Raw genomic sequence first — 26960 nt, forward strand, 5'->3', positions numbered from 1 at the left:
CAATGTTACACCTAGTCCTTTCTTGCCTTTAAAATTTTAATATGCCATGGGAAACCTGATTTCAATCATTACAGAACTAAAAACATTCTTGAGTGACTTTAAAGTACAGTAAAGTTAATTCGGCAACCAAGTGCCTTAGTTTAGAAATGGTTTTACTTCAGAGGGAAAGCTGTAAAACTTAAAAAAGTCTTGAGCAGATAGCTTTGACAGGCCAGTCACATAATTATGCAAACCATAAGCAACACAAAGCTCAGAGTAGGACTTCATGGGCCCCCAAACACTTGAAGATTTTTGTTTGGATATACTGCAGATGTACTGGCCAAGTTTGGGCTGGCATTGCAAAACATGCTCAGGAAAGTAGCCAGGGAGCCTGGATCAGTTTGCCCTCTCTTTGACCAGTACTTGTCAGCCTGGCCAGGAAAGAGACAGCTGGATATATTTAGATTTCCCATCAAGTATTCATGTTCTAGTAAGCATCCTCCTGTCTCTGCATGTCAAGAGAGATTCTCAACAAAGAAACTTAAGTTTTTGTATACAAACATCTTAGCAGGATTCAGACCTGTGACTCAGTCCAAATCTTTTTACCAGTCATTTTATTTCACCTTCAGTTTAGGATTTATCTGCTCAAGACTTCTGATAGTTAAAAGTATCACTAAAAGACATTCAAGAGAGTGAAACAGGCTGAGGGAAACTTCTGCATGTGTGACAGTTCTCTTAAACATCTTCAGTCAATATTAATCAACTGGTACATTCCACTTAAAGAGGAAATCTTACAGAAAAAACCACTTGTGGTCATTTGTGGAAATCTTGCAGGAAGAACACTCTTAGTTGTTACTCTGGGGGGGCAGAAAATTACATTATCTTCTGGCAGGGATTCTTACCCTTCCTTCTCCCCACTGGATAAAAGATAATTGAAAATTTATCTTTTTTTCCACCCACTTTTTTCCTGAGTTCTAAACAGCATTTTTAAATTGATATTGACTGGGCAGTGAAGGCATTTTCACCTTGCCTTCAATACACTGTCTTGGTGCTGAAGTGAGTTATTTCACATGCCTGATAAAGGACACTTGTCAGAAATCAATAACCTTGAAATTTGTGCCATTTGTACTTTAAGTTGAGTATATCACTTTAATTCAGTCTGTTTACAGTAGAATAAAAGTCTGCGTGGACAATTGTCACAAAGCACCTAGGTGTTGAATGATACTCCTTTAAATTGCAGAATCATAGAATCAACCAGGTTGGGAAAGACCTCAGAGATCATCAAGTCCAACCTAATAGCTAACACCTCATGGCAACTAAACAATGGCTTCAAGTGCCACATCCAATCCTTTGTTGAACACCTGCAGAGATGGTGACTCCACCACCTCCCTGGGCAGCATGTTCAAATGGCCAATTACTCTTTCTGGGAAGAACTTTCTCCTCACCTCGAGCATAAATTTCCCCTGACACAGCTTAAGACTGTGTCCTCTTGTTCTGGTACTGGTTGCCTGGGAGAAGAGACCAACCCCCACCTGGCTACCACCTCCTTTCAGGTAAGTTGTAGAGAGCAAGAAGGTCTCCCCTGAGCCTCCTCTCTCCAGGCTAAACAACCCCAGCTCCCTCAGCCTCTCCTCATAGGGCTGTGCTTGGGATGTCCCCCCAGCCATGTTGCCCTTCTCTGGACACATGTTTTGATATTTTATTTATCTATATTTTGATATTTTTCAATATGAACCACATTTTTACTGAAGCTCTGCCAAAAAAAAAAGTGCAAATTCAAAATATTATCAGAAATGGCATTGGTTTGGTGGCTACATGCAACCTGGAGAGAGTGACCATAGTCACACTAAATCAAATTTTTAATGCTGAAGATATTTTTTATTATTACAAATATTATAATTAATGAAGAAAAAATCCCTCAATAGTTCAAGACATTTGAGAGGAGCAAACAATTAGCGAAGCACTACTGTTAATAACATCAGCTTTTAGTGTTAAGGAAAGCAACCACTTTAGGTGTTTAAGGAGAGACTGGATGAGGCCCTTGGTGCTATGGTTTAGTTGATGAGATGGTGCTGGGTGATAGGTTGGACTTGATGATCTTGAAGATCTTTTCCAACCTGGTTAATTCTATCCTATCCTATCCTATCCTATCCTATCCTATCCTATCCTATCCTATCCTATCCTATCCTATCCTATCCTATCCTATCCTATCCTATCCTATTCCATTCCATTCCATTCCATTCCATTCCATTCCATTCCATTCCATATAACATGTGCTATGGCTCAGTTGGTAGTGCATAAAACCCTTAATGGGAAGGTCATGAGTTCAAGCCTGCAGTGGGCAGTAGTGTCCTCCCTACTCATTCCATTCCACACACACACACAAAAATCCAAATTATGTTTGAAGAGGGGAAAAAAAGGATGCTGAATGTGAGTGTTGTATTTTCCAGCCCTGTTGAGGCTGACTTTTCTATGTTGCACAGATGTCTGCACTTTGAAAATGAAATCTATTCACTTGTGTTCCATAAAAATATGGTCAGCTCTAAGACTTTGATCATCTGTGGAGTCTGTTTTGTCTTACTGGGAGGATTCTAGGCAATTTCAACAAGTCACACTTGTTTAAGCATCCAAGTGTGAGAATTAAAGTCTAACAGTGTGATAGCTGAATGTGAATTAAAAGAAACATAACCATTTAGAGTGAACATTTAGACATTGTAATAGATTCCACCAAAAAGTGCAAAGTGTGCATTTTAAACAAAAACTGTGGTAAGGCAGTGGAATAGATACACTGGGATGAAGAGTTGTATCCTTTCTGCTTCTCCTTATGTTTTTATTAGAATAATAAACCTTTATTAGAATAAACCAAACCAGGTTGGAAGAGACCTTCAAGATCATCGTGTCCAACCCATCAAGCAATCCAACCCACCCAAACAGCTAACCCATGGCACCAAGCACCCCATCAAGTCTCCTTCTGAACACCTTCAATGACAGCGACTCCACCACCTCCCCGGGCAACCCATTCCATAGCGCAATCACTCTTTCTGTATAGAACTTCTTCCTAACATCCAACCTAAACCTCCCCTGGTGCAGCCTGAGACTGTGTCCTCTTGTTCTGGTACTGGCTGCCTGGGAGAAGAGACCATCATCTGCCTGTCTACAACCTCCCTTCAGGTAGTTGTAGAGAGTGAGAAGGTCACCCCTGAGTCTCCTCTTCTCCAGGCTGAGCAACCCCAGCTCCCTCAGCCTCTCCTCATAGGGCTTGTGTTCCAAACCCCTCACCAACTTTGTTCTCCAGATCTCTGGAAACTACTGTGGCCCTGCTAGCTATTCTGAAGATCTAGAATCTCAGGATTCTCTCTCTCAACATGTCTTCACCAAAACTGATTCTACTGTTACAGTAATCCCCACTGCTCTAGCTAAGACTTGTAGCCTCCTTTCTGACTCTCTGGCCTGCTTCAGAACATTTACAACATGTGTAGTCAGGGGAAGATTACTCAGTTTCCAAAGGCATAATTGGAAACTCAATGTTCTAACTACAAGGATGCCATCTAGGGATTGCACAACTTTCTCTTCATGAGGATGTCAGGGTTTAGATCAGGACAGACTAAATACATGCATGACTTACTGCATGATAAATGAAACTGTGAGGTGTTATTCTGTGTGCTAGTAGTCACTGCATCACAGAGGACATAAGTATCTGAAGTTATAGACTCAGGATTAATAGGACTAGGGGGAATGGAGCAAAACTAGAAATGGGTAGATTCAGACTGGATGTTAGGAAGAGGTTCTTCACTATGAGAGTAGTGAGACACTGGAAAAGGTTGTCCAGGGAGGTAGGGGAAGCCCCTGGAGGGTTTTAAGACCAGGCTGGATGTGGCTCTGAGCAACTTGATCTAATGTGAGGCGTCCCTGCCCACCGCAGGGGGGGTGGAACTAGATGATCCTTGAGGTGCCTTCCAGCCCTGACAATTCTGTGATTCCCCTTTTCTTGCTGATAGGAACAGAATGTGGTGTAGAGATTGTGAGCTTGGTTCTATGCATCTGTGGAGCTCCTCCATAGTCAGGTATTCCTGAAAGTTCAGTTGTGCTGCCTCCTAAACCAAAACTCCTTCATGTCTGGTGGTTTGTTGTTGTTGTTTCTTTTGCTGTTGCTGCTATTTTGTTTGTTTTCTCCCTTCCTTGTTTGTATTTTGAAGTATATAAAACAAAAGGAAATAAACTCAGATGTGCTGTGCTGATGTTTCACAATATCCTGACTACATCTGTCAGGATGTTCTGACTAGCTCCAGTCATACAGATCAGAATGTAATCACATTCAGAAATCATGATATTAATCACAATTGCTCTGTAGTTTCATCATTCTGGGAACACAGTGCTTACATTTCATTCTGGCAAGATGCCATTATTGCACATGTTTAAATAAGTTTGCATTATTTTATTATAAATAGTGATCTACAGGGTAATTAACCAAGTCAAGCTTGGAGAGGTCACACTGTGGGTGTGTAAGTAATTTGTTGCAGCTTTATGTTTACCATAAAATATTTACATTTCATCTTAACATTTTGCCTGCAAACATGGGGTTGGGGTTGGGTTTTTTTTTCCCTTCTTCTTCTTCCATAAATGAATGACTCAGAAATTCCTAGGAAAATGAGTTCAGCAGAAACCTCCTTCTCTTCCTTACTTGGAGCTGCAGATTTCTAGCCTTTTTGGCATTTATAAAACAAATGATGTGGCTCAGTTGCTGATATCTGCAGCCATTGCTGCATTCAGGAGTATGGCCTTTAGAAATGTTCTCCAGGTGTGGTTTGTAAGAAGCAAACAATAGGTTGGACTCAATGATCTCCAAGGTCTTTTCCAACCTGGTTAATTCTATTCTATTCTATTCTATTCTATTCTATTCTATTCTATTCTATTCTATTCTACTCTATTCTGGTCTGTTCTAATAGACATTGGACAATCTTGTATGCTGGATGCTCTTTCAGTTTGTTACAGGATTGGCTGTTAGCCTTTTTCAGGGTCAGGACGTTGCCCTTTCAAGTGCTTTACAGCCATATTACAGATGAATGTCCATGGTCTGGAGCACAGTCTTCCCTTTACTTGACCAATAGTTATTCACCATTGTCCAGAAAAACCTGAGCTAGAATGATTCAAATGAAGTAAAATTAAAGCAAGTTGCAAACTACAAGAGGTGCTTCCTTCAAAGAAACTGCTAATTGGTGGTTTCAGATGTTGTCCCAAGTGTTAGAAACAGAAAAGATGTCTATGTGTTCTCCTTGGCTTGCATCCAGGTCATCTAGAGAGAGGAGTGAGGAGCTTCTGCTATGGATGGCAAGGCAGGTGTTACAAAGTCAGCAAGGCCTGGAGAGACAGGTGCTGAGGGCTTCTAAGACACACCCAGAGAGACTCCTCTCTCTTGAGTGCCTGAACAGACCCAGAGGCAATACTCAGAACTAATGGGGTTGGAGGGGTAGAGGGAAAGAGTTTAGTAACTCCGGGAGATTTTGAACTTTGTTGAAGTCAGGAAACTACTTGGAGGAAAAGACTCGTGTTCCATCTCTACAGTAGTGGAGGAAAGATTTATTTTCAAACCTTGTATTTAGTCAAGCCCCCCCAACTAAAATGAGTTTTCTCTACTTAAAGCAAACCAAACCCCTCAATGCAATACATTATTTTTTGTTCTAACAAAAATACATATTGAGATTAGAAGACTCTGATGTGTCTGCTGAAAGAAAATGGCAAATCCACCTTCATATCTCTCACAGATTGTCAAACATGTGGAGTCCTTTACATTCAATTATTTTGCCAAGTGAGGATACAGTTTATTTAGGAATATTCAGGATGCAGTTACAGACAAATGACTTGAGTCAGGATAAAGTTTAGACAACATTCAAGAAGACTGAGTAGTTCACCTTCATAATTTTAAAGCATGCATTGTTCCTTTTCAACTGAATTATGTCTGGTATTAAAACTGCAGGACAGATACAGGCACCCCATTCTGCATCCCATTCTGGAGCCCCTGTTAGAGGAAGGGTCTGGAGGTGCTGGAACATGTACAGAGAAGGGCCACAATGATGATCACAGGGCTGGAGCTCCTCTGCTGTGAGGACACACTGAGGGAGTTGGGGCTGTTGTCTGGAGAACAGAAGGGTCCCAAGAGACCTAATTGTGGCCTTCCAGTATATGAAGGGGGCTACAAGAAAGCTGGGGAGGGACTTTTGAGGGTGTCAGGTAATGATAGGACTAGGGGGAATGGAACAAAACTAGAAATGGGTAGATTCAGCTTGGATATTAGGAAGAAGTTCTTCCCCATGAGGGTGGTGAGACACTGGAACAGGTTGCCCAGGGAGGTGGTGGAAGCCTCATCCCTAGAGGTTTTTAAGGCCAGGCTGGATTAGGCTGTGAGCAACCTGATGTAGTGTGAGGTGTCCCTGCCCATGCCAGGGGGGTTGGAACCAGTTGGTGCTCGAGGTCCCTTCCAACCCTAACAATTCTATGATTCTATAAAAGCTTTGTTTACAGGTGTTACCAGCATCTAAGGAAGGTGCTACAGGTTTACCTGTGCATCACATCATTAAACCAGAAAAAAAGTCTTTAAGATACAGCTGTGGTTGATGTAGTAACTGCTTGCAGAAAAGTGTGGAAGGAAGAAGCAGCAAATAACTTCAGTTGTGACTCTCACTTTCAGACCGTGTCTTTCACTGTGCCCTGCTGTGCTTACTTCTTGTACCTTGTATTTGCATATTGCTTCACTTCTTTGATGCCCAGTGAGCACACTGCTATTATCGGGATTTTACAGAAGCAGTAGCAGAGAGGCCAAGTAATGGGATTAGCTGGTATTTTAGAATAGAATTAACCAGGTTGGAAAAGACCTTCGAGATCATTGAGTCCAACCTATCACCCAACACCATCTAATCAACTAAACCATGGCACCAAGTGCCCCATCCAGTCTCCTCTTAAACACCTGCAGTGACAGTGACTCCACCACATCCCTGACAGCCCATTCCAATGGCCAATCTCTCTTTCTGTGAAAAACTTCTTCCGAACATCCAGCTTAAACCTCCCCTGGCACAGCTTGAGACTGTGTCCTCTTGCTCTGGTGCTGGTTGCTTGGGACAAGAGACCAACCCCCACCTGGCTACAACCTCCCTTCAGATAGTTGTAGAGAACAATAAGGTCTCTCCTGAGCCTCCTCCTCTCCAGGCTAAGCAACCCCAGCTCCCTCAGCCTCACCTCATAGGGCTGTGCTCCAAACCCCTCCCCAGCTTTGTTGCCCTTCTCTGGACATGTTCCAGCAACTCAACATCTTTCCTAAATCCACCCCCCCAAAGCAAACAATAAAAACTCAGATATCTCTGTAGCTCTAGTACATCTGATATCTGTACCTCTACGTGCAGCTGATGGCATATAGCTGAGAAGAGTCCTTTTTGCTTTTCCTGTAGGACAGATTCTCAAGGCATTTACAACACTAGTTTCTTCCACTTTCAATTTTGCCTTATCTCCCTTCACCTTCAATATAAATATGCTGAGACTTTTTTGTATCCTAAATTTCTCACCTCAGAGGGAGACGGATCAAACAGGGATTGCAGAAATTGACATTGTCAGTGTCACTAACCTTTTGAGAAGCTCCCAATAAAATTGCAATTTTGGTGATACCATCAGGAGGAAAATTTATTTTCCTCGTCAGGGCAAGTCTAGCAAATGTACATAAAACACAGCCTTTGAAAATTTGAGATGATCATTTTGCCTGTGGTCACTAAATTCTAAAATGACTTTAACCTCCATGTATCTTTGTTTTGACTTCACTACACAGGGCATGAGTCAGGGCAGATTTGGTCCTACAGCTTAGAATAAGATATGTACAGTAAGTGAAAGCAAAATGTTCCTCTGTGACTTTATATCCTTTGCTCCATAAATGTGTGTGCAGCATGAACAGTGAATGCTGAATACCCACCATTGGCTAGAGCTGTGCACATTTAAAAGGCAAACCTCACCACATTTCACACACCATTCTCTACACAGACATTTTATCACTCAATTAAATGAGGGGGGGAATGAACCCACATGCAAGTGAAGCAGTATGCAAATCTAAGGTACCAGCATTCTCATTCTTTAGATGGATTTTCTCAGATGCTGTTCAACAATCTGATTTCAGTGTTCTGAGATGTTAATGCTTTCCACAATTATGTTTTTAAAGCTGCTTGGATGTTATATACTTACAGCAACAGACAATTAGAAGAAGCCATTTTCGAGAGCTTTAGTTTTCCTGCAAAGACTAGAAGGCTCACTGATGTAAATATATTTTACATAGTGTAAAGCAGGGTTTCCTGTCATAGAATCATGGAATGGTCTGGGTTGGAAGGGATCTCCAAAGGCCATCTAGTCCAACCCCCCATGCAGTCAGCAGGGGCATCCTCAACTAGATCAGGTTGCCCAGAGCCCTGTTAAGCCTCACCTTGAATATCTTCAGGGAAGGGGCCTCAACCAGCTCCCTGGGCAAGGTGTTCCAGTGTTCCACCACCTTCACATGAAGAATCTCTTCCTAACATCCAATCTAAATTTACTCTTCTCTAGTTTGAAGCCACTGCCCCTCCTCCTATTCCCACAGTCCTTTGAAAACAATGTCTCTGTCCTGTGATTCAAGGTTGCATGGTTTTCACAAGACTGAGTTGCTGAAATGTGTCCAGAGAAGGGCAACAAAGCTGGTGAGCATTTTGGAGCACAAAGCCCTATGAGGAGAGGCTGAGGGAGCTAGAGTTGCTTAGTCTGGAGAAGAGGAGGCTCAGGGGAGACCTTATTGCTCTCTACAACTACCTGAAAGGAGGTTGTAGCTAGGCAGGGGTTGGTCTCTTCTCCCAGGCAACCATCATCAGAACAAGAGACACAGTCGTGAGCCTGCACCAGGGGAGGTTTAGGCTGCATGTTAGGAAGAAATTCTTCCCAGAAAGAAAGATTGACCATTGGAATGTGCTGTCCAGGGAGGTGGTGGAGTCACTATCACTGGATTTTAAGAAGAGTGTGGATGAGGCACTTGGTGCCATGGTTTAGTTGATTAGATGGTGTTGGGTGGTAGGTTGGACTCGATGATCTCAAAAGTCTTTTCCAACCTGGTCTGGTCTGGTCTATTCTATTCTATTCTATTCTATTCTATTCTATTCTATTCTATTCTATTCTATTCTATTCTATTCTATTCTATTCATCACTGAAATCACATTAAAAGACAAAATGCAAATTAAAATCACAAATTGAAGTGAAACAAATGGTGGCCTTGGCTCAATGACGTTAGTAGCTAATGCCCGTGGGATGCTTAATGGTTGATGCTGCTGGCATATCGTTTAGAAGCTAAAGTTTAAATCATGCTGTTCTGGCATCTGAACTGCAGTCCTTTAGATTTCCTAGGCACACGAAGTGCCAGTACTTAATCTATGATATTTCATATTTTAAAATCTTCTATAATTTTACCTAACTGCATCACATCAAGTTTCTTTGCTGCCTGCATCCGCTGGTGCTGTGGGATTCAGCGCGTTGTTTTTCCGTGGAGGCATCATCAATCGCCTCCCTCAGCAGCACGCACTGCCTGCAGGAGCAGCTAGAGGGCTGTATTATCCCATTTTTAAAGCAACAAGCCATCAATCGAGGGGTGCGACAACTACCGGTCTCAACTTTTTCCTCACCAGTTTGGGCAACCATCCTTATCCGAGCCTGTGTATCAGTAGTTGATAGCGTCATTTGTATAAGATACAGAACTTCATCGAGTGGCTGCGGGTTTGGCCACATTGTCAACTCTTTAAGGCTAATCAGTACCTCCTGCTTCTTAACTACAGGTTCTCTGATTGTACTGGTTCAGTATTTAAGGATCTAGTCTCCTGAAATCATAATCAGGTCACATATTAGATACGAATTCACAGAGGAATTTTGCAGCTTTTTCTTTTTTCTTCTTGTGAGGACAGGGAAGCAATAAGGACTCGGAAAAAAAACTTCTTGGCCAAGAACAGCTGTGGGAAATCATTACCAGGTCTGATTAAAGTGAGGGGTGGAGGGGAAAGGGCATGGGAGAGCTTTTTCTTATACTTTTGAATCAGTTAAGTCACTCAGTGATCTGAATTGCACTTGCACATGTGTTTTATTTGATTACTGTGTGACTGTTCATTGCTTAACTTCGCTTTTGTTTTATGCTTTCCCTGATACTTACTGAAAGCTCTAAACCCAAATAAATGACAGGTTCAGTAAAAACTCAATCTTGCTTTTGTGCTGCAAAAGCCCATTCAAGGCTTCATAAGCCCCTCAAAATTGATTTTTGGAGCACTGTTATTTTTAATCTGTCCTTTACGAAACTTTAGTGCCTTGAGCAAATCCTTCTTGACTTATTCCCACCACTAGGCACTGACTTCATGGTAAGCAGATAAATGCAAGACAAAAAAAATGCAGTTCAGATTGTTCCCTCAGTCCCTAGTAATTCTCTAACTTGCCTATTCTCCCTTTCTCATTATTGAAGAAAGCCTCCTGTGTAAACACTACTTTTTGTGCTCCCATGCACACAGACTTTTTCCCATCAGTTGCTTGCTCTTCCCCACCTGCTGTATCTGACTCATTAGTTCAGCTTCAACTTTGCTTCACCTATTCATTCTCCAGAGAATTATATTTAAAGCTCATGGCACTGTTCTTATTTCCAAGCATACTTTCTCTTCATATCTACCAGGCCTGTAGATAATACTGTGCAATGTTCCCCAGGCTCAGTGCCTCCAACTTCAGTATTTTCTTGGAGGGTTTGGCCTTTAAAAGGAGGTCTATGGCAAAGGGAATCTGCAGACTATCTGTGGCCCAGACAATGTATTAATTCAACCTTCTTGTCAGCTTACTGAACTGCTGCCAGCCACGGCAACCCAATGCAGTGCTCCAGAGCTATTGCATGTGGGACTGGCTGTAAAACGGTGACTACATTTGAGACAGTTCTTTTTGCATGTGACTCTCTTCTGAGAGTTTGCTGTCAACCAGTAATTTACATGCAAAGGAGGAGGCAGAAGGAAATCCAGTAAAACTGAATGCAGTAAAAATAGTATAATGACTTTGCACATCTTGTGTGGTTGAACCAAAAGTACCATATGGCCCTGACTACAGGTGCAGTTTGATGCTCTCGCTGTAATCAAGAGCATCTGGATTCAGCCTGCAAGGTGGCAGGAAGCTTAAAACTGCCCACAGTCAGAGGTTCACTTAGTATCATAGTATCAGTATCAGACTATCAGTCAGGGTTGGAAAGGACCACAAGGATCATCCAGTTCCAACCCCCCTGCCATGGGCAGGGACACCCCACACTAGATCAGGCTGCCCAGAGCCTCGTCCAGCCTGGTCTTAAACACCTGCAGAGATGGGGCCTCAACCACCTCCCTAGACAACCCATTCCAGTGCTTCACCACTCTCATGGTGAAGAACTTCCACCTCACGTCCAGCCTGAATCTCCCCTACTCCAGCTTCATTCCATTCCCCCTAGTCCTATCACTACCTAATACTTACCTCTACCTCCTTTGAAACAAGTGTTGGAAGCACAGTTCTGACAGACATTTTAGCATCAGGTAACTCCTCTATCCTCATTACATTTCTTTTCCTTATTAAAAGTTTTCAGTGAAAGAATCACAGCTAAAGTAGGTAACGAGAAAGAACTAAGGAACTGACATTATGTAAACACTGACACATGAGCAGTTAAGGCTGGCAACAAGGAACTTGAAGTAGTTACTACTGCCTTCCACATTATTTATACTGTGATGTTCTTTAAACAGTAATTCAGTGGTGATTATGTTGTCATCTGTCTTCTAATGAATTACTTGTCCCTAGCAGCTGTACCTTATATATGTTACATTGTAAAACAGTTCCAGAACAATTAATATAAAACTCAAACAACAGAATAGAAAACCAGCTTCAGTATCTTGAAAATGTTCACATGAAAGAATCTGGGTGGCTTTTTTATTTGTTTATTTTAAGATTATTATTGTTCTACTGAAGAGCCTTATGGTCTGAGCAATTGCCAGACACAAATTGTAAGGTGGACTTCGGTTTGACTGAAATCAACAGCAAAACATCCCCGCTGACTTAATTTCACCACCAAGGAGTCAAAAGGCAACTGGAAAAGAAAGTTCAAAGGGAAGAAGTACAACCCCAGCTAGCAAGTGGCTTATGGGGCTTTGTCTGGCATGTTTTTTAAATGCTTTAAAAAAATATTAAAATGACTGACAGCTATGATTTGTGGCAGGGCAGACATAAGCAATCCTAATACAACATGCCACAGCACTTCAGGAAAGCTGCATGCCTCGTGTGTTGATATCACACCAGTCCAACACGCAAATGACTTCAGCACTCCTCTATGAAGAAAGCAAAATGATTGTTTCAGTGCTGGCAGGATGTGGAAGCTCACAGAATCACAGAATTAACCAGGTTGGAAAAGACCTTTGGGATCATCAAGTCCAACCTACACCATCTAATCAACTAAACAATGGCACTAAGTGCCACATCCAGTCTTCTTAAAAACACTTCCAGGGATGGTGATTCCACGACCTCCCTGGACAGCCCATCCCAACAGCCAATCACTCTTTCTGTGAAGAATTTCTTCCTAACATCCAGCCTACACCTCCCCTGGTGCAGCTTGAGACTGTGTCCTCTTGTTCTGGAGCTGGTTGCCTGGGAGAAGAGACCAACCCCCCCACTTGGCTACCACCACCTTTCAGGTAGTTGTAGACAGCAATAAGGTCTCCCCTGAGCCTCCTCTTCTCCAGGCTAAGCAACCCCAGCTCCCTCAGCCGCTTGTCATAGGGCTTGTGCTCCAGACCCCTCCCCAGCCTTTTTGTTTAGTAACAAACGGAAAGGATGGCACCCAGAGACTAATGATAAAATACCACAAATAAGCTGACAAAAGTTATAAATCATTCCATCTCTGAAACAAAACAAAACAAAAATTAGAATTGGTAAGTTCTGCTGTGGGAAAAAAACCAAACAGCTCCTCATTTGCAAGAAGCTTTCTTACACCTACATTGCTGTTAAAAAGTGTGTGGTGGTGGGACATTCTGAGCAATTATATGAAGAACGGACTTTCTCCTTGGATTTATGGGTTGTTTTCTCACAAAGTGGTTGCATTTAAAACCCTTTTTTTTTTGTTAAAACTTTTTAATTTATTTTTTTTCCCCACTTTGGGTGATAGTCTTCCAGAGATGAGTCAAAATACTGGCAAGAGGAGTGTTTAGTGACAATATTTGGAACTTTGGATGAATGCTTTTCCAGCTGTCTTGTTATTTCTGAACTGTCAGGGTTGGGGTTGTTTTTTCATTATCGTTATTTTTAACACTTAAACCATGATTTCAGCTTCACTGTAATAGTAAGCACCCCACAAAAGCTGTGTTTTCCAACAGAAAATGTAGATATTAACGCAGAGATTTCCAATGTGTTGCTTTTATATGCCAAATAATACCGGGTGCATGCGTGTGTGCATACATGCATTGAGGACACTCATGCACGAATGGTTTTGTTAATAGTGGACTGGATTTGGGTCTTAGTTTTGCTTGCCTTGCTCTGCTGTGAATGTTGTAGCTATTCCTGGCTGAAACTTGTAGGTGACGGGAGAACAACACTACCTGAGCATTAGACATGCAGGTAACTGCTGTACAATGCTTATAATGTGCCACAACAGTGTCAAAATTACCAGTGAAGGAGCAATCATCTCTCTATACCACCCTCTTCACTTTCCACTGAAGTGTTTGGAAGGCCACCTGGTTTCATTAAACACCATTTATATGAAGAGCTGAAAGCTGTCTAGAATCATGAACGCTGTCACTAACTTGGCACCTTCTAATCATCTTGAGATGCCCTAGAAATCTGGTCTTTGCCTTTGGTTCTCCAATGCCACCCTTGTACACACACACAGAATATTACAGATTTTGTGACCATGGATGAGTACATGACTTTTCATTACTAAATAATCAAAACACAAATAGTTGTGATGTAATCCGTTGCAGTCTGACATAATTCCATCTTCATGGAGAGATCCAGAACAGTTTTGCTTATTGGTGGTGGTGTTTGGTTGGTTGGTTGGTTTTGGTGGTGGGTTTTTTTGGGTGGTTTGTTGTTGTTGGGGTTTTTTGGTAGCAATACAATCCTCTCTGGTAAGATAAAAATGACAGGAGAGGAAAATAAACCAAGAAATAATAGAGTAAAACTTCTACTCAGGTTCTGTGAATGTCACATTCTCTGCACATCCTGGCATATGCTCAGCTTTTAAATAAGTGTTTCTGAAGTACCTTACAACAGTTTAGCTCCATCTGCCATCCAGTTTTAGCTAGAAAAGTGGCCAGCCTCATCATCTTCCATCTCCTGAGGCAAGGCAAACTCCTTTAGGTGAAATTTATTGTGAGCAGAAGCAAATTCCTTAAGTCAAACGGGCCAAAGAGCTTGTCGACGATATTGCAAATAAATTATATACTAATTTGCTAAAAAAAAAAAAGAAAGAAAAAGAAAGAAAATCAACCCAACAAAAAACCAAAACCCACAGCCAAACACATGAGGTTGCAGCTAAAACACCTGAATCAAATTTTCTGCTTATGAAACCCAGGAAATCTGGAAACTGGCTCTATTTTAGGCTAATTGCATTTTGTTGGGTTTCGGGGGAACGCTACATAGTAGCAACTGTGGGAAAACCACTAAATAGTTCTCTGTTGGAACCATCTGTCACGAATATGGGACATATGTTCGCTTTGTTTATTCAGGAGCCAAGTGGAAGCCGATACACTCAGCTCGGCCCCGGACGAGGGATGGCCCGGGCCGTGCAACGCGGGTCCAGGCTCCCCCAGCCGGCCGACTGCAGCCTGCGCCGCGCTGCGCGTCTTCCGCGGAGCTCTGCAGGCGTGGGACCAGTCCCAAAGAAGACCGCGGGGCAAAGACGGGCGGTCCATCCTCGGGGGAGCAGCGGGATGCGCCGGGCCTCCCCGCCAGGCGGCGGAGGCGGCGGGACCGGCAGGGGGAGGCCGCGGCCGCCGCTGAGTCCCAGTGGAGGGCGGGGGCGAGCAAGGCGCGGGGTCATCCCCACTGGGCGCAGGCAGCGGCAGCCGCCCCGCCGCCTCTCCCGCAGATCGCTCAGTTCGCGGCGGCTTCCGCTCCACAGCGCTCTGGCCGCGCCGAGCTAACCCGTGGCGCCGCGTCCGGGTCTTCTCGGAGCCGCTGCCGCTCCGCTCTGCTCGGTGGAACCTGAGCATCAGCTCTCGCTGGGGTTCCCCGCCTCCCGCTCAGCTTCCTTCGCCCCCGCCCGTCCCAATTTCCCCTGCCAAACTTTCCCAGCCGCTGCCGGCAGCGCCGCACCTGCCCCCGCCGCGCCCCGACCCGGAGGCGGAGGAGGCAAGAGCACCGCGCAAGCTGCGCAGCCCCCCGCGCATCGCCTCCCCGCCCCAGCGCTAAAGAATAAATAAAGTTGCGGGCTGAGGGTTGGAAGAGGCGTATTGCCCCTGGAGGGGCTTGGGCAGCTTTGGGGAGCGGCAGAGAGGGACTGCAAGTGGCTGCAGGGCTGTCAGCGGTTTCGTCCCGGCTACGGGGTCGGGGGCGGGCGGGAGCCGCGGATCTCGTGTGTTGTCCCCCCACCCCCCCCCGCCGTGTGTGCTCTCGGTCCCTCCCTGGGAACAGGCGCTGCCCACCCAAGGAGGCGACCGGCGCTCCTGCCCCGCTGCCGCTTGCTCAGTCGCACACACATATACCCGTGCGTGCGCCTCTCCTTCCCTCTCTGAAGCCAGCGCTTGTGTTTTTTAGGTTGCTCAGACCTGAAATCCAAGGGAAAAAGCTCAGCGTTTGCGTCGCTGCGCCTGCCGCTGGTGGTGGTAGCAGCGGTGGAAAGAGGGGTTTGAGTTGGAGTTTTTTTTTTGCTTGTTTGTTTTTGTCTTTTTTCCCCTTTTTCTCGAATTCAATGGATGTGAACTTGGAGTCTTTGGACCTCGGTAATTTTGGAATATCTACGTGCTGATGCTCTTTATTGTGGCACATCAGCTCGTTTGGGGAAACCATCCGAAGACAGCAAGATGTTTCTCGTTATCTTGTACTTCGCTTTGCCCTTAGTGGGTAAGTTGCTGGCGTCTGATTTCTCTCTGTACATCGGTTCGTAAAGCAAAGGATAGGATTTGTGGGATCGGGTGCCTGACGGTTGTCAGTCTATTGTTTAGGCAGAACAGTGAAGTTTCCAGTAGTTTTTACGGCTCTGTCTCACGTCAGTTATCCCAGTCTACGTTTAAAGCTCTGGGAGATAACAGACTTCGATACTCGCCTGTGTACCCTCTTATTAAATTGGGTTCTCACGAGTTACAGGGAAACTTTTAATTTTAATAAAATAAGGCTGCTTGGGAAGGGTTGAGGAGGGCTGACAAGAAGCAGCTGAAGGATTACATCTTCACCTGAACCTGGCAGCCTGCCCGACTGCAAGTGGTTTGCAGTCCAAACTGATTGCCTTTCCACAAGAGATGTTTGCGTTTCCATCTGCATGTGTCTGAGGAAGCGTGACAAGGGGGCACAATGGAAAGGAGAGGGTTAATCTCATTTGCTTTGTTCTCCGGCAAAAGCATCATACGTGGTGAGAAATGGTTGGGGGGAGTAATACATTTTACCTTTATACATGTAGAATAAGCAAAATATGTGCACAGCCTTTGAAAAGTGACGCAAAAGGGCTGGTGTACATCACTGAGGATACTTACCTCTGAGTGGGTTGTTTGTGGATGTAATTGAAATTACACCAAAGCTCTTGTGGAAAGTGAGGCCGAATATTTAACTCCTCAGTTAAACACTAGAATGGAAAGGTTATTTGTTCACCAAAGTGGATCTGAGGAGTAATGAATGCTTGTTTTGTCAGGCGCGTTAACCCCTGTGGGTTTTCCTTCCTTTTTTTTTTTTTTTTGTGTTTTCTCGTAAATCAAGCAGCAGGGTAAACGTGTTCCGTTTCCTTGGACTCCCACTAAAGTGGAGCTAAGACCATGAAAACCCGGTGTGCTTTCTCCTAAGGTGTAGCATGAAGCCCAGAGGTTTGCAAGGTGCTGCTCGTGGGGCAGGCTGCATGTGCTGCGCAGGGATGTGCCGTGTGCTTCCCAGATACCTGCTTTGGAACTCTGGTTGATCCAGCCTCATCTCAACGAGAGTTTGTTGGTTTGTGTCTCCCCTCTCTAGATGTACTTTTGTCTGCAGAAGTGAGCGGGCTGCCTGGAGGGGACCGCCTCGACTGCGTGAAAGCCAGCGATCAGTGTCTCAAGGAGCAGAGCTGTAGTACTAAATACAGGACACTGAGGCAGTGTGTAGCCGGCAAAGAGAGCAACTTCAGCCGGGCGACAGGCCTGGAGGCAAAGGACGAATGCAAAAGCGCCATGGAAGCTCTCAAGCAGAAATCTCTGTACAACTGCCGCTGTAAGAGGGGCATGAAGAAGGAGAAAAACTGCCTGCGCATTTACTGGAGCATGTACCAGAGCTTGCAGGGTATGTTGCAAAACACAGAAACGTTACACTCCCCTAATGCAGTGTGTGGTTTTTGCAGCCCCTTACATCTGCAGCTAGCTGCTGCTGCTGAGGCTAAACCGAGGGTCTGACCCCGTAATTCACATTGTGCTCTTCAGCTGCAGACTGAGGACCTTTCATCCGACTCAAGAACAGCTGCTTCTCTGTCTCCTGTTGTTGGGAAATCCACAATAAGGGTTTCCTCCAGGGGACCCAGCTGACCTTTCTAAACCAGAGTCCAAAGATAAGGGCACTGGCAAGTGCAAGAGCTACAAAAACAGTCATTTGGAGACCTTTTGCTAATAATATTTAAACTCCTTAATTAGGACTCACCTAACAAGATCACAGGACACTGGGAATAATTTCATTGCTGAAAGTTAAATGTATTATGAAGAGGAGCATTACTTTAAAGGAAAAGTTTATTCTTGTCTTTCCTGTATTTACTAGCAGTGTTCCCTGGTCATACTGAGGTGTGGTGGGTTGAAGTTTCCCATTCACATTAACTAAGCTTCCTAGAGCTTGTGGAAGTGCCAGTTAGAAGGGATATGACAGTGACTGACTCAAGACTTCTGTTCTTGATGTCACTGGCAAATTTCCCTTAGTCTACTGAGAACAGGTAGATCCTTATATATCATTTTTAGCTCTATTTTGCTCTGGCCCTGGGGTTGAAGATGCAGTCTTTTACATCAGTGTTGTCTCCATTTAACTCTTTTGTGTTGCTGCTTCTGCCAAAAGGGAAATTAACTTCTGTTTGCTTACCTAGGTATCAAATGGAACATGTTAATCAATTTTAGTTCTAATTTTTTATAATACATTGCACTACCTGGATATTTTCTACATTGTAAAAAGTTTCTCTTCGTGTTAGGAGTGTTGTATTCTAAAGGTGCTAGTTTTCAGCTGTTAACCTGGGCTGCTCCTCTGAAAAGGAGCTTTGCTGTTAGGGTGAATGAAGAGGAATGTCCTTGCTACAGCTTCTCTCCTGCTGGCATGAGATGGGACAGTCCCTGTGATGTCACAGACTGTCTGCAAATGATGACCTTATCCATGGAGGAAGGAGAGGAAAGATCTGGTGATGGCAATAAACAACTAGCTTCTTTCAGGTGTTTTTGTAGATAATGCTTTGAGGAGAAGTAGCCACCTAAACAGATTAAAGAGAAGTACCTTTTACTAATATACCTTTTACTTAATTTCTGAGTAAAAGTAAACAAAATCTTTCCTGCGTTCTTGTACAAGAAAAAAACATCCCAATATTTTTTTTGTCTTTAGGGAATGACTTGCTTGAAGATTCCCCTTATGAGCCAGTTAACAGCAGGCTATCAGACATATTCAGGCTAGCACCAATTGTATCAGGTAAGCAGACTTAAGATTCTTTAACTGAAACGTGACTGCAATCTGCTGCTGTGTACTTGAATTGTGGACTTTAAGGCACTACTCCAAAATAAATGTTAATATCATGCTGGATTTAGGAAGGCCATGATAGAGTCGCACAAAAGGAAATACAAATTGGTGTGAAAATAATCACTGCGATGGGAAGAGTGCTTGGCAGCATGGCAGTTTGGATTCTTTTTGACTCATTCCTGACCATAAATGCTAAATTTTCCTGTAGGTGGCAATCTGATTCCCTCTGTTCCTAATTTACAAATCGTTGCCTTTTTGGGAACGTGGTCAGTGCAAGTTACCTTCCGCTGACATTAAAGAAGATCAGAAGATAAATCTTTCAAACGTTTGCATAAGGGAATGCTTTATAGTTTCATAGTTTATTTTTCTGTTTAAAAAGGGAAGTTTCAGAATTAAGGCTCCTCTTCTGGCACTGCTGCGTGTTTAAAGAGCCCATTCCTTCTTTTTTCTAGTTGGAACAGTATTTTTTTGTTGCTATGTGACTGTATTTCAGAGCTCATTTGTAGTCATTTGAATATGTTACTCAGTAATTACACTGTTTGCTTTTTATCCTAAATTATACTAATTTCAGATCTGTGTTTATTGACACAGTGATTTTTTTGGGGGAGAGGGGGCATTCCCAGGGGTTACAGGTTGGGATTAATTTCCTTGGGTTTTCTTTTGGAGTTTCAGAAAAATCTTCTGAGGATGCAGTCTGTACTCAGGACCTTTATTTGTTTAGTTACATGAAATAACCTGAATGTGCACAGTGTGATGTCTGGGGCTGGCTGTGTTGAAGCTGTAGTTAACTGACGTGCTATGGATAAGCGTTAGTAAGTAGCTCTTTAAAAGAAGGAAAAAAAAGACCAGAGAGAGTGGCTAGACCAATTTTCAGAAGTACTTACACTTTTTAGGACCCTAAGCCTCATTAAAAGCCAGGGGACTTGGGTTGTTAAGTATTTAATGGTACAGATTTTCAAAGGCATATAGACATATAAAATGTAGATAACTGCCCATTGGGATTTTCTGAAAGGACTAAGTGATTTAAATAGGCGTTAGATGCCCAGGCAGTTAAAAAAATTCTTAAGTGCTTAATGCACCTTTAGGTATCTTAATGCCTTTGAAAATTGGCCCTTTTAGTCACTTTCCAAAATGTGACTTCGGATCCAAATCACATACTGTCTTTCAGAATGGTTATGCTAGTTTGGTGAGCAAGTCTGTTGGAAAAATACTAGAGAGCACAGATTCATTTCTGAGGAAGCTTTATTTATTAATTACTTGCTTAAACCCCTCAATGGGTTGCAAACTCGGGACAAATATCAATGCAGAGGTGTTTCAGTCTGTTTTCTTAGCTTATGGTCTGCCTGCTGAGGGCTTAATTCTAACCTGCCACAGCAGTTTTATGATCTCCATAGAAGTACCCAATGTACACTCTACCTTTTGGTAATTTTTTTTTCTAGATTCCACATTTACTTGCAAATGAATTAGCTTACAAATGTATTTCCCCTCCCCTGCCTATTCTGTGCAGCAATGAAATAACACACAACTGCCAACAAGTGGTGTCCATCCTACCACAGTCACTTAAGATGCTCATGGACTGGTTATCAGTGCACCTAAAACTGCCCTCAGCTTTACCAGGAGTTTCAGCTTTGCAAGGACTGGATGCTTAGATTCACAGGGAGGCAGCAAACAAAAGTTGTAATCTGGTGGAAAAGCAGCAGTGTTTGGAAGTATTTTCATCTGAAAGAAAAAGATTAGCGAAAGCGTCTTCCTTATTGTCATGGTTACTACTGTATGTTACATTCTTTAAAGCTGCCTAGCCTTAGAGATTTTTTTGCAGGGCTCTGAAAATACCCCAACCAGCAGAACTTGGTCAGGTTTATTTATCTTTTTTAAATACCTTGATTAAAATTAAACGACTGCCCCCCCCCACACACACACACTGTACAAGCAGTGTTGGCTAGGGTTTCTTACTTGGTGTTCTGCTAATACGGCCATTGTGTTTTATAGATGCTGTTGCAGTATTCACTCCCATTAAAGTTACTTGGGTGTACATAAAAGCATCTCTTAACCCTTTCATCTCTCAAAGTTACTTGGGTGTATTTAAAAGCATCTCTTAACCCTTTCATCTCTCAAAGTCCATTTTGTGATGCTGTATGACTTGGCAAAAGCTTTATGCTTGATCTACATCATCATCTTTATTTATTTTAGGGAAAATACAGAACATCACAACAGTTGTCTTTGATGGTGCAGACAAGGGTAAAACAGTGGCTAAGATGACTGTTCCACATGTTGTATGTCTTCCATAGGGTACACAAGTCTAAGAAATGAAGGATGGTTTTTAAGTGCAGTTAAAGTTGGTGTAATTCTGTACTGAAATGTGTTTCAGAATTGTACCTTCAGTGGCACCCTGTTTCCGTATTCTCATTAGTCATTTAAACATCAATATGTTGATTTAAGGCAAAAATCAGCAGTATATCACTAAACCACTTAAGATTGTAGTTTCTGTCTAAGTTCCCATGATGTAAATAGAACAAGTGATGCAGCTGTGTTGCTGAAGTGACTCTGGTTTATTGTTACGTGGCTTATATTTTGCTGGGACTAGCGGTGCAGTTGGTTCTAAACTTTCAATAGAGCACTTAGCTTGCCCTTCTAGTTCTAGACTATGTTCAACGACATAGAAAAGAAAAATCTAACCCCACAGAATTATCTGTGATAGTAGCAGCTGTTAAGCCCAGGGTATTGTATATTTAGTTGGTAAGACACATGAATTTTGCATTTGAATCATTACTAAATTTTCAGGGAAAGTTGTCATTTGTTAAAGGGGTAGAAGTTCAGTGTTTGATTTACTTGTGGTGATGTATTCAGAGTGTTCAAGGTGTGATCTTCTTTCCTCTCAATCTAGGCTTTAAGGTGGTAGTTAAGCTCCTTCTCTAAAGGTAGTCCTTCTAACTCCTCACATGGCGAAGTGCAGGACTGTGAGTCCCTGCAGTTGAACGGCAGGGCTGGCTGTCTTCTTGTTGTTTAGAACATTCCTAGGTCTGAATTTTCTTTAGAACCACTGTGTTTGATGTGGTGCTTCTGCTTCAAGGGTGTGAATTTCTTGATGGTAGGCAGCTCTTCGACTTGCTGAAGACTTGTGTGAGTGTCTTAGAGGGTAACAGATTTGGGTTAGTTATGACGCGAAGATTTTGCTTAAACAGTCATTTTTGTGTGAACCTTAACAACTTCTGAGAGGTGAAAACATTTTAAGGCCATTGACTTCTGTCACCAGTACAGTAAATGGAAAAACTCTTGATTGGATTTCAGAGGTGAGCTTCACATGAAATTAATGAAAGAGGCTTGAACTTGCCACTTGTTAAAAGTGATCTACAGCTTTTTGCTACCTGGGGAACGGTTTGCCTCTTGAATTTCTGTTGTGTTTGACACAGAGCCTCACAACTGGAGGGTATCTTTCTATTTTGGTATCAACTGATACACAACAGTAGTTGTCTCTGTGGCATGTTGTAAGAAAATATCCTACATGAAAACTGTAGCTTCGTGTACCTGTAGAAACACAAAAGAAATGTTTCTGAAATGCCTCATTCATTTCAACACAAAATGGGAGAGCTGAAAAAAATGCCTTAAGCTGTATCTGTGAAGTGGTATAAATGGAATACTTAAAAAGAATTGACTGTTTAGATCAATGTGTTTAGGATGACATAGAGTTTGGCTTCCATAGCTTCTCTTTTAAGTTGCCTAATGGGCTTATTATCTCACTGTTCAGCATTGTGTATCTTCTTTCTTTTACATCTGCTGTGTTGAGAAATAATCTTAAAGAGCAGGCTTCATAAATCAGAATATTTCTTAAAACATGTAGGTTCTGCTGGTACTCTGTGGAGAACTGGTTGGTTGCATGTTGCTGGTTATGTCTTGGTTTTGGTCTCTAAAATGTAGGACAGCTAGTGATTGTTTGTAGTGTAGTAAACTGTTTTTACAAAGAGCCTTTCGTGTCATTAACAAGTGAAGAAACTGACTCATGATTGTAGGTTGAAAAGAGTGTTTCCTGGGTCTGCTGCTCTCATGAGAGGCTGCTTACTCTTTGAAAACCTTGGGAATCTCCTTTTGCAGAAGGTATCTGAAAGCTTGTATTTGGGGTTGGGGGAAGTATATTTTATATTTGGTATGGTAAATTTAATTAAACCCAGGGAATTCAGTAGACAGCATAGGACATAGAGCTTCCTCCTGGAGTGTGTCATTCCACCTTAGAACATAGAGTCAGAGAATTGTTAGGGTTGGAAGGGACCTCAAGGAGCATCTAAGTCCAACTCCCTTGGCGTGGGCAGGGACCCCTCACGCTAGAGCAGGTTGCTCAGAGCCACATCCAGCCTGGCCTTAAAAACATCCAGGGAGGAGGCTTCTACCACCTCCTTGGGCAACCTGTTCCAGTGTCTCATGGGTAGCACAGCACATGAAGTTTAGGATGTTTGATTTGCATATTGAGTTAGTAAGTACAAATGCAAACAGTCATGGTCAGTAAGATGGCCTTTAATTGTGTCTGAAAAGTTGGGACTATAAAAAGTGAGCAGGGCAGGGATTCTCAGGAGGTTGTGTGCTGGTGGTTGGTTGGGCTCATGTACCCTCTTTCTGTAGGATTTAATGAACCTCTGTGTTGTTCCTAAGGAGAGAAGGTTCATAGGTAGCTTTCCCTTCTTCCCCTAAGTTTTTCAGAGTCAGGCATTGTGTATCATTGGTCTTCACAGATCTGAAAGTTGATGCTGGGAAAGAATGAACTCCTTCCTTCAAGATTTGACTGACTTCTATAAGGGGATTCTTCTCTCTAGCATAAAACCTGCTCTGAGCATTGTCAACAGCTACCTGGCCTCTCCCTGTTATTTCTTTCTTCCCAGGGATGGGGTAGAGGCACCACAGTGAACGGACTGCAAGTGTTTCCTTTGGAAAAACTGCTCTTGGCAGAGGGGGTAGGGAGAAGGTCACTGTTCTTCAATACAAATTCTCAGGATTCAGGGAAACAGAGCTTCCTTGTTTCTGAGTGTTTAAGGTCCTTTAGGATTCCTTTTACCTTCTTTCTTCTACTTCTGGTGAATTACTTCTGTAGAATCCATATATTTATATATAATTTTTTAATTGTGAGAAAGATACGTTCTATCTCTGTCCTAGTCAACAGATTCACTGCTTTTTCCTTGAGGGATTTGTGGCATGTGAATTAGTGGCTTCTCTCTTTAATTAATTCTGTATGACATCCCTGATTCCTATTGCCTGAGGCCTCTCCTCCTGATTCTATTCCTAGATCTGTGTATTTCTTCAAATGTTGCATATTTTTCTAATTTAACACCATGTCTTTTTCTAACATGCCTGTAAGAATCTTTGAGATGCCACACTGCTGCAGAGGCCGTTTAATTTATAGGATGTTGGTGACTTCTCTTGACTGTTTACTATACTCTCACTAGCTCTTACCTCCCATATTGTTGCAGTTTATTTAAAACACCCACAAAAAGAGAGATCCTTCATGTTACTTAACTTGCACGTTCGCCCAATTTCATAAACGATAAACCAGATCTTATTAAGTTAATAGGAGTCTTGCAATCTGATTCTGTTCCCTCTGAAGTAAGCATAACACATCCAAATCATTTCATTTGATTACAATGTATTCTGTTTCCTGTTTGGATTTAGTCCTGGTGTTCTGATGTGAGTTTGAACCTTTTGATATCAGAAAAGTAAAAACCTTCAGCTTTCTGTGCCCAGTTCTGGGCCCCTCAGTTTAGGAAAGATGTTGAGTTGCTGGAACATGTCCAGAGAAGGGCAACGAAGCTGGGGAGGGGTTTGGAGCACAGCCCTATGAGGAAAGGCTGAGGGAGCTGGGGTTGCTTAGCCTGGAGAAGAGGAGGCTCAGGGGAGACCTTCTTGCTCTATGAAACTACCTGAAGGGAGGTTGTAGCCAGGTGGGGTTTGGTCTCTTCTTCCAGGCAACCAGCACCAGAACAAGAGGTCACAGTCTCAAGCTGCACCAGGGGAGGTTTAGGCTGGATGTTAGAAAGAAGTTCTTCCCAGAAAGAGTGATAGGTTGTTGGAATGTGCTGCCCAGGGAGGTGGTGGAGTCATCATCACTGGAAGTGTTTAGGAAGAGACTGGATGAGGCACTTGGTGCCATGGTTTAGTTGCTTAGTTGGTTTTGAGTGGTGGGTTGGACTCGATGATCTCAAAGGTCTTTTCCAACCTGGTTAATTCTGTTCTATACAGCTAACTTTTCTCTTGTAAGTAATGCATGAAAATAATAGCCTTTGGACCAATATGTGTTATTACTTTTACAGTTGCAAATCCAGGTTAACTTCTTCCCCCAGTGAGAATTTGTGGCCCTCTGCCTGTTGCAAGGAAAAAACCCAACCCAGTCAGTCATCTATTTTAGGTGCATTTAACAAAGTGAAAATAGTTTGAACAAAGTGAAAATAGTTTGACCAAAAATAAACCTAGTATGAGCAAGTACAATGTTTTTGTTCTTTGACATTTCTGTCTGCAGATTTTCTTTGCAGAGACAACTAGGCTGGTTTCCAGTCAGATAACAAGTTATCAAGGGTGCATAGATACCGATTGCTGATTTCCACTCCTGCATTTTCATAATCAGATTGGACTTCACACAAAAGAAAATCACTTTGGTGACTGTTGGCTTGCAGGAGCTCTTTGAATTTCCTGTTTTCTGCATTTCTTGGAGCTAGATCTGATTATGAGAGGGGAATTAAGTACCTTGCTGAAGTAGCTGATTGACCCGCTTATAAAGGCAGTGCCTGTGCACCTAAACTTCAGCAGGAACACAAAGAGGCCTTAAAACCCCAATAAGAATATGTAAATATCCTCAACTTAGTGCATGTTTATTTCCATGGTGAGATTAATGAAACTTTTTTGGTAATTTCTTCCAACTTCTGTAAAACAAAAGAAAAGGTCTTTGTTTCCTCAAGTATTTTAAATGCAAATCTTTGAGCAAATGCAGAGTTTCTGTTTGTCCTAGTAGCCTGAGCAGGCTTTGTCAACCTGTTTTAACAAGAGAAATGAGATGAAATCCATTCTGTGGAAGGAGGAAGCCTCTAATGATACAGCAGCAAAGATTTGTGCATGAATATTCAGTGTCTCCTTTAATTCTAGGAGTAGTAAAAGAGAATATTTAGGAGTGCTGAAGGAAACTCAGAGGAGAGCAGTGTTCTCCTGAAGCCTCAAAGGCAAGTGTTGGGAAATGACTAGTTGAATAAGCTTGGTCAAGCATTTTGCTTTTGATGTGTAACTCCACATCGAACCATGCCTTTTCTTTGTCTAGAGTAGCACCTTTGGAGAGTGGAATTTTCTTCCCTTTAATCTGTGTATTTGCAGGAAAGCCTTAATTATAGTGTGATGGGCCAGATAACAAGAGGGCAAATCTGTATGTGCTTTTGAGCAGAAAATTGGATATTCCTGCTTCTCATTACAGGCTGGCTTCATGGTTTGCTTGAGTGCCACAACCAACTCCTCCAAAGAAGGAGTAAAAGCAGTATTGGTTGGATTGTGAGGAGGCCTTGGGTACTGGCTACTGAAGAGGAGTACGTAATCTGGTTACATATGGGATGAAATACCAGCATTGTAATGATGTGGTGAGCAGGGGGGTGTGAACTGCCAGGGCAGCTTAGAAACACAGGACTTGCTAGGATGTCCCCAGTTTTGTCAGACCACTGTGTTTCAGGAATAAGCAGTTGATTACAACCAGCCTGCTAATGGGGCTGCTGAAGACAGTGAGGAAAAGCCCGTGGTTCATGTGGCATAGCTTTGGTGCAGTCCTGAGCATGCTGTTGCACATACCATAGTGATAAATGTGATGGTGTGGAGTGCTGCAGAAGAGAAGCCTGTGCTGAACCTTTGCTGAGCGTATATCTGTGGAAGTCTTCCTCAGAGGGCTCCTGGAGGTCTTTTGTAAGCTGTGTCCCCTGGTGAAAGGCAGAGAGACCAGTGCCCAGAAGAGCAGTATCCTGCAGCTTACTGTCATACAATCAGAGAATTGTTAGCATTGGAAGGAGCCTCATGAATCATCTAGTTCCAACCCCCTGCCATGGGCATGCATACCTCACACTAGAGCAGGTGGCTCAGAGCCACAT

At 42.9% G+C, this 26960-nt stretch overlaps 2 protein-coding genes across 2 annotated transcripts in view; one reads left to right on the forward strand and one right to left on the reverse strand.

Moving 5' to 3' along the window:
* Positions 1–17209, reverse strand: part of CCDC172 (coiled-coil domain containing 172) — a 62085-nt gene extending 44876 nt beyond the window's left edge. The window contains exon 1 of the mRNA XM_068139298.1: positions 17078–17209. The gene's annotated coding sequence lies outside the window, so the exon portion shown is untranslated. The remainder of the gene's footprint in view (positions 1–17077) is intronic.
* Positions 15635–26960, forward strand: part of GFRA1 (GDNF family receptor alpha 1) — a 178013-nt gene continuing 166687 nt past the window's right edge. Inside the window, exons 1-3 of the mRNA XM_068139294.1 lie at positions 15635–16056; positions 17149–17451; positions 18736–18819. Coding sequence (XP_067995395.1) covers positions 16017–16056; positions 17149–17451; positions 18736–18819 — 427 coding nt within the window. The 5' untranslated portion in view covers positions 15635–16016. The remainder of the gene's footprint in view (positions 16057–17148; positions 17452–18735; positions 18820–26960) is intronic.

The sequence above is a fragment of the Melanerpes formicivorus genome, unplaced genomic scaffold (assembly GCF_026170545.1).
Source record: "Melanerpes formicivorus ecotype bairdi unplaced genomic scaffold, bMelFor1.0.p_v2 SCAF_6, whole genome shotgun sequence".
Classification (NCBI taxonomy): Eukaryota; Metazoa; Chordata; class Aves; order Piciformes; family Picidae; genus Melanerpes; species Melanerpes formicivorus.